The sequence below is a fragment of the Sciurus vulgaris genome (assembly GCF_902686455.1).
Source record: "Sciurus vulgaris genome assembly, chromosome: 5".
In the NCBI taxonomy this organism is placed as follows: Eukaryota; Metazoa; Chordata; class Mammalia; order Rodentia; family Sciuridae; genus Sciurus; species Sciurus vulgaris.
Genome location: NC_136465.1, coordinates 179,795,186 through 179,803,051, shown reverse-complemented (window position 1 = coordinate 179,803,051; position 7,866 = coordinate 179,795,186). Strand labels below are relative to the sequence as shown.

Sequence of the window (7,866 nt, the reverse complement as noted above, 5' to 3'; positions counted from 1 at the left end):
CCCCAGAAGCCTGGGAGGGAGGGCAGCCATGGTGACTGTCCACTGCTGGGTAGGGAAACTGAGGACAGTGAGCCACTGAGCCAGAGCTGTCAGTCACAGGACCAGTGCCCCAGACGCGGGACAGGAAGGTTCACCCCCTACATAGGACAGGCACATGGCCTGCCTCAACCAGCTCCCCAGGAGCGGGGTAGCCTGACGGCAGGGCTGGACTCTGGGACCTCCGCAGCCAGGTTAGGAGCAGGCCCAGTCCCTCTGCCAGCTGCCTGGTGGCATAGCCCCTCCAGTGCACACTGGGCCCTCAGGCCTCTGGCCAGGCACACGGCATGCCCCCGCCCAGCCTGTGGCTGGATGAAGGAGGTGTGCTGGCCCTGCTGCCCCTTCCTGTCCTGCAGAGCCCAAGGAGCTCAGGAAGCTCTGCTAGGGCCCAGGGTCCCCAGCCCAGGCTGGAGCCTGCGGGGCATGGGTGTTGAGCCCTGCCTGAGGGCACAGGTTGCTGACCTGGGGCTCCCTTGGCTGCTGCAGGGCACCTTGTGCTGTCCCCACTGCCCCTGGACAAGCCAGATACCTGAAGGGGAGACTGGGGCCTGGTCTGCCTGTCTCCATGGTTCCAAAGGTCCAGGAGGTCTCTTTGACACGAAGCACAGGCCATCACAGGGCCACGGCTCGCCTAGGATCAGAATTTATGACGAGCAGGTGAAAATGACATGTGTGACCCCAAACAGGTGGCCTCAGGAGGAGACTGGGCAGCACATGTGGTCAAACTCCAAAGACTGCTCTTGGGAGACGTGAGGAGATTTCTCCAGTAGGGGCATCCTTTAGGCATGGGCCTCCCTTAGGAGCCCCCAGGGAGAAGTGGGGTCCCGCTTCTGGGCCAGGTGGGGTGGCGCACGGAAACCTGGGTCAGGTGAGGGGTCGTCCGGCCCTCTTCCCACGGGCCACCTGGGCTGCCCCAATGGGCAGGGAGGGACACAGGAAGCAGAGGGGTGCTCTTCTCCCAGTGGAGGGCTCTGGGCCTCCGTCTCTGCGTGAGGGCAGGTGCTCACACCGGATGCTGGGTACCCTGAGTAGGGCTGCAGTCGGCCCTGTCCACCGTGGGGGTGGGGCTCCAGAGGCCTTTCCTGTGGGCCCGGGGCAAGGCAAATGTCTGCATTGTCTGTGCTCCAGGGAGGAGCTGGCCGTTGTGTGGGGCCTCAGGCACTGGCTGGGAAGAAGGTCCCTGCAGGCAGAGCTACTCTGCCCCAGGTGTCCATGCCCACCTGCTGCCCCCACCAGCTCCAGCCCATCTCCCAGGACACCACGGCCAGGGAACAAAAGCCATGCTTATCAAAGGATTTTTTTCTTTATTTTCATAATTTAGCTGAATCAACACAAAATTCAATACTGTAAAACAAAGAAAAATAATATGCTGTAACATCTTAAATCTCCCGGTCTCTGCCCTCGAAGGTGTCCACACTCACTTTCAGAAGAAACAGGCAGGAGGAGGCGGTGGGGACAAAGGCAAGCCCGGGCCATGGGGCCAGGCAGCACCCTGGCCGGCGCCTCCTCCGATGAATACCCACGGCTCACCTTGCTCTCTGTCCAGGATACGACCTCTACATGTGCGATGACGGAAGGTGAACGGGTGCTCATGGACGTGGGTACGGGTCTCATGTCAATGGACTTCCTCTCCTATCTTTAGTCTATGGTGGTTGGAACGGCGTCTATATACTGTAGTTATAGTTTTAACTTCTTAGTATTGAAGAACTAGCATAATAGTCATGTTAATTGGACTCGTAGGTAGTATACTTCAGCAGAACTCAGGAAAACAAAGGACGTTGGCATACAGTCGCCAGGGAGGAGAAACACACTGGTCCCTTCCTCGTGGCCCATGCAGGGGGCACCCTGCCTGTCCCCCTGTCCCCCCGCCCCCCTATACCTTTGCCCACCCTGCTTGCTTGGCCCCCTGGCAGGGAGACGGAACTCTTGAGAACGAGGGGAACGTCCCCACAGGAAGGAGGCCTCACTGCCCACAGCCTCAAGGCCTAGGAGTGGCAGGAGGGAGAGGAAAGGGCCAACAGAACCCATGGGAAGAGCCATGACCAAAATCTTGTACACGCAGCGTTTACCAGCACACAGACCCAAAGGGGGACAGGAGCCACCAACCCTGAACCCAAGTGGAAAGAAACCCAGCTTCCCCCGTGCTGGCCGCGGGCCTTGATAGGACACCAGGGCCGTGGTGCTCGGCCGCCTCTCCCAGAGCCCTCTGCGCCTGGCCCCCGAGGTCCCACGCGGCCACCCCACAGTCTCCAGGGACACACAGGAGGGGCCCCGACACTCGGGGAGGCCAGGGCGGCCACGTTAAGTGTTAAATAGGATTTTCTACAAATATACAACATATAAAAACTGTTAAATATATAACTTTAGGCTTTGCAAAATACATTTAATGATCTCTTTCAAACAGTGTTACTTCCGTTCTCTTTAATTTGCTTTCTGGAGCTAAATGGCGTATCGGAGGAGACAGCAGTCACGGGAGACCCAACATGCTCTTGGCAAGTACTGGATTATCCAACTATCAAAAATGGAGCTGTAGAAGAGGCGTGTCGAACTGGTTAAAACAGAAAGTGATTTTAGTACGATAAAGTCGGTCTAAGCACAGAGACACCAGCGGCCCGGGTCCCGGGGGCGTGCTGTCCGCGTGGGGGCCGTCGCCGGCCATGCCCTGGCCGGTGCCCACAGGTGAGTGGCGGCGTCCTTCCAGCCATCCTCCTAGGGCGCCCGGCGGCGATCGTGGGGTGCGGGCCTCGGCCGCCCACCGTGCTCCGGGGCCACGGGCATGTCCGCCACCTGGCCCCGCCCCCGCCCCAGTCCAGCCCGGGACTCTGACAGCGAGGGCGCGTCCACGTTAAAATAGATTTTGCTCTTTGGTCTATTGAGTATACGGAAAGTATAAGAAAATAAAAGCGATTCAGACAGTCTGGGGCACACGAAGAGGCGGCGTCTGCACCTGAGAGTCCCGGGGCTGCGCGTCGCGGCTCATCTGGCGGGGCCGCAGCTCCTCCTCGTCCCCATCCTCGTCCTCCAGCTCCCAGGAGAGTGGCCGGCCAGGGAGGCGCGGCCGGGCTCCGCGGCCCCGTATTGCTTATGCCCGGGCCACCTGTGCGTCCGCGTCCCGGCCTCCTGGGTTCGGCCGGGCAGACTCAGGCTCAGAACGCCAAGCGAGGAGGCTGTCGGTGATGGGCCTCGGGGAAACAGTGGCTGGATGGCGGGGAACCCGCGAAGTCCTCGAGGGCAGGGTGTGGACTCTCCAGGGAGCTGAGACCACTCCCGGGGCCTCGCAGGGGCTGCGTTCGTCAGGAGACCTGAGGAGCAAAAAGAAGAGAGCCATCAGCCCAGCAGACACCCCAGGGCCAGCAGGGTGCCTCACCCGGCAGGCCACCAGCATGCCTGACCACTGTCCCCAGCTCGGGCCAGAACTCTGAGCTCAGGTGCGGTGGCGCCAGCTCCTCCCAGTGGGAGGCAGGGTCTGCTCCAGACTCCAGCCCCAGGGACTGCAGCAACCTGGGCCCCCTTGGCCTGAAGCCCCATGGCCGCATCTCTGCCTCCATCCTCCTGCAGCCTCCTGCCGGGCTCTCCCACTCCGTCCCCTGTAAGGACAGCGGTCACTGGGTCTGGCCCACCTCGACTGGAGAGGCTCCATCTCACTACATCTGCAAAGTCCTGTTTCCACGTGAGGTTCGTCCACAGGTTCGGGGTGGAGGGACACTTTGGAGGTCACCATTCATGCCACCTGGGGGTCCACTCTGCCCCTTCCTTTCCTCACACCCAAACTGGCATGTGCCATGTGCCCAGTGCCCAAGTCAGCTGTCTGGCCTGGGCTGTGGTGGTCTCTTATCTCCGGTCCACGTCCTCGCCGTCAGCCCCCGCAGGCCATGCACTCCTCTCCCCAGAGAGCAGGGGAGGCAGACACAGGGCCTCTGGCCGCCCTGCTCACAGCACAGCCGGCCCCTCTCGTGGAGCTCCAAGACCTCTCCCCTCCAGGAGGGGCCCGTGGCCCGTGGCTGGGCTCCCTCTGCAGACCTCAGAGCTGGCATGCGTGGCCCTGACCGACACACCAGTCAGCAGCTCACCCTGGGGCAGCGACTCCACTCAGTCCGAGGAGTGCAGGGACTAAGGGTGGTCTCCAGCAGCCCCTCCTAACAGTTCGGGTCACTTAGAGGGTGGCCGCCAGGCAGGGCAGGCAGGTCCAGGATGCTCTGCCTTGGCCACGGCTCGGCCCAGCAAAGGCTGACCTCATAAATAAAGCTGCTCAGGAGATTGGTGAAATCTGCCCACAGTAGTCAGAACGGGTGGACCGTTCCAGCGACACCCACGGCTGGGACCCAAAGCCAAGCTGAGCGGCCATAAGAGGCCCTGAGGGGGCGCTGTGCTGGCTGCGGGTCTGCAGCTGGGTCACAGGTTCATGCATCCAATACACACGAGCAAACTGTGCGCGGAGCAGGCGGTGAGATGGACTCTGGCTCTCGCCTTTGGGGAGAAGGCCCTGCCCCGTGGTGCCGGCCTGGGACGCTGCAGGAGCGGGCTCCTCTGTGTGCTCGTGGCTCTGGTGGAGTCAGGGCTCGCCTGCGGGCGGCCCTCTACTGCGGGCTCCCCCTGACGCAGCCTGGGCCAGGTCCTACGTAGGCCCCTGGAGGGTTGGACTGCCTTCTGCAAGGTGACATTGATGTCCTCCCCTCTGGGCCCCAGAGAGCACTTGTGTGGACAGAGGCTCTGGCCGGTGTAATCAGGCTGAGGCCGAGGCGAGGTCACGCTGAGTCACAGCGGCCCCGCTGGCCCCGTCCAGACACAGGTGCAGGGGGCCTTTCCTTCCTCTGCCCACCTGCATCTGCTGCTGTGGTTCGGCCCTGGGCCCAGCCCGGGGTCCTGCACACTCTGTCTGAGGCTGTAGGGGTGCACCCGGAACCCGCAGCAGGTGAGGCGGGGCTGGGAGTGGGACCATGTGGGACCATGTGGGTCTGAGGCCCGAGCTTGGGAGCAGGATCCTGGTCTGGACTCCCTTCTGGTCGGCAGGATGCCCCTACCTCCCCTGGAGGGTGCTAGGTCCAGGCCCCAGGGCTCCCCAGAGGGGTCACTGCAGACAGGCTATAGTGGCCTGGTGGGCTTGGTGCTCCTGTCAGAAGCTGTCCTCAGCTTCTCAAGCCTCAGTTTCCTCATCTGTAATGTGGGAGCGAGCAGGAAGTGTCTACGCCCAACACGGCAGGTCCTTTTTAAAGAAAAAACAAACACGGAAAAGCCTGTTTAACTCCAAGAGTTCGGCGTAAGAAAGCACGCAGGCCACATTTTATTTTGTCTCAACACGCAACACCTGTGGTATTCAGCGTGGAGACGGAGAAGGAAAGCGGGGGGTGGGCTCCTGCCAGCTCCCTACACGGCAGTCTGTCCGGCTGCTGTGACAGGCACCGCAGCCTGGGGCACATGTGGCAGGCGAGCACTGCTCAGTTCTGAGGTCAGGCCGTCCAGCGTCAAGGTGCGATGGGCTGGCTCCTCCTGAGGCCTCTCCTGGGCTGTGGACACTGTCTCCTCCCTGTGTCCTCACAGGGCCACCCTCTGCCTGTCCGTGTCCTGGTCTCTCCTATCGGGCCCCAGTCCTGTTGGGTCAAGGCCGCCCTAGGGACCTCACTTAATCTTAACCAACTCCCTCAAGTTAAGTTCCCAACCAGGCCCTTGGGAGGTGGGCGCTTCATACACACAGCTGGGGACGCACTTGTGTTCACGAGAGCCGCTTTCTGGAGAGAGGACCTGCGGGCTAGGTGACGGGGAATTCTCTGTCACTCTCGCTTGCTCTGGAGCTGTGGAAGCTGGTCGTCAGCCAGGCCAGTGGGCCGGGTGTGGGCGTGTGGGGACCCCAGCTGTGAGTGCGAAGTGCCCTGGAGGTGGAGCCTGCGGAAGGCTCACCTGAGGTTCCCATGGTGGGAACTGGGAGGGGAGGGCTGGGAGGCCAGCAGCTGGGAGGCGTCAGGAGTCCCAGCTCCCAGAGCCTCCGTGTCCTCGAAGACGGAGGTGCCTCACAGACACGTGTCTCGGGTTCCTTCCCTGGTGTCCTGTGGGTGGGTGACCCTGGACACAAAGTCTGGCTCAGGTCGGGGCTGAGCCTGCCCTTCTAGGCCACCAGCATCCATGGAGAAAACGGCCACTTTCCATAGCTTGGGTGCACATCTCAGCCCTATGGGGGGCTCCTGAGCAGGACGCTGGCCCTGGGAGCCCAGGACCAGCCGCTCCCCTATGCCCTGGCCTGTGGGGCCAGCAGCAGCCTCCAGACCTGTGCCCCAGGTGGTCAGAGCAGCGGCTATGCCCGCTTCTGTGGCTGCTCTGAGAATCTCCAACTCAGGAGCCTTGAGCCACCCACACTGGCCAGCCTGGCTCTGGGAGGGGCTGGAGTGGCCCCCGGAGCTCACGTCAGGGGCAGCAGGGCTGCTGCTCCCAAGGCTGTGCCGTCTGCCCCAGGGTTCTGTCTGTGGCTGGCAGTTGGCCACCTTCCCCGTGTCTTCACATCCCTGCCCTCTCCAGCCATGTCCCCACTTCCCCTTTCACAAGGACGGCAGGCCTGTGGGACGCAGGGCCTGCCCTACTCCAGCAGGACTGTGTGCTAACTGAGGACATCTTCAAGGACCCCATGTCCACATCAGGCCCACTCTGAGGTCCTGGGGGCTGGTGCCACTTTACAGGAGGGGAGGGGAACATGCTCCCACGGGTGGCCCGACGGAGGATCCCGAGTGGAGGCTGTGGATGGCCGCTGATCTGCTTCTGGGCAGACAGGCCCCTTGGCCCCTGCGGGGCCCTCACTCTGCCGACCACAGAACTCTGGGGGTCCAGGGAGCTGGCTCCTGCTCAGTCAGGGACACTCCGGAGCTGGAGTGCTGTCCTGGGTGTCCAAGCCCGTCCTGTGGGGAGCCTGGTTTTCCTGCAGAGGCCAGCAGAGGACGCACTTCGTGGCCTGGGTTCAGCAGCCCCTCAGTGTGACAGTCTCCACGTAGACAAGGTCTGCAGACCCTCGGGGGAAAGGCGGGTCCAGACACGTCTTCAATGGAGGCTCATAGGCACCTATCTGAGCAAAGCCCCTCGCAGTGCCCACTGACCACCACTGGCTGCCCACACGGCTCTCCATGCTCTGAGGCCCCAAGAGGCCTGCAGTCCCACCCCGCTCTGCCCTGTCTGCTCTCTAGGGTGGTGCTTGCTGTCCAGCTCAGCCAGACTGGGCTCAGACCAGGTCTGATCCACCGTGGCCCCCAAGTCTCTGACCAAGGCCTCTCCTGCCTTCCGAATCCCACGGGTGGCTCAGGCAACAGCACTGCTGGGATCGGGACTTGTCGGCTGACAGTCTGGAGGACCCAGACACTGGGCGCGAGTGAAGGCCAGGCACCCAGGGGCTCAACCTCCAGAGACACACAATCCCGTGGGGGCCAAGCAGTGTCCAGGTGGAGGGCAAAGCTGGACTCAGGTCCTAAGTGGTCCTGTGATAGATGCCACAGACAGAGCAAGGGTAGGGGAGAGTCTGGGACAGCAGTGCTGAGGCCACCGAGGGCTGTGGTCATCACAACTGCGGTGTGGGGAGATGGTGGGCGTGGAGCTGTCACATGCATCCCCGGCCACCCCTGCCAGGCCATGCTGGGCCACCCTTTTGTGCATACAGTCTGAGGAGGTCACGCTGAGCCAGCCGGCCTGAGTCTGACCCCGGCTGAGCTGCTGGCCCTTCACCGAGCCAGGTCTGAAGTCCCATGGCGCCTCGTCCCGCCATGTGAAGGGAGAAGTGGGGAGGCTGCAGGGAGCCAGGAGAGGAGCTGGACTAGACGGAGGACAGCTCTGTCCCCACCCGCAGCTCAGAGCACAGTC

The 7,866-nt window shown here is 62.5% G+C and overlaps 1 protein-coding gene across 2 annotated transcripts in view; it reads right to left on the bottom strand.

Annotated features, from left to right (window-relative positions):
* Positions 1–1,323: 1,323 nt before the first annotated feature.
* Positions 1,324–7,866, bottom strand: part of TAFA5 (TAFA chemokine like family member 5) — a 236,198-nt gene continuing 229,655 nt past the window's right edge. For both annotated transcript variants that reach the window (XM_079141267.1, XM_079141268.1), the window contains exon 4: positions 1,324–3,338. In XM_079141267.1, coding sequence (XP_078997393.1) covers positions 3,330–3,338 — 9 coding nt within the window. In that variant the 3' untranslated portion in view covers positions 1,324–3,329. The remainder of the gene's footprint in view (positions 3,339–7,866) is intronic.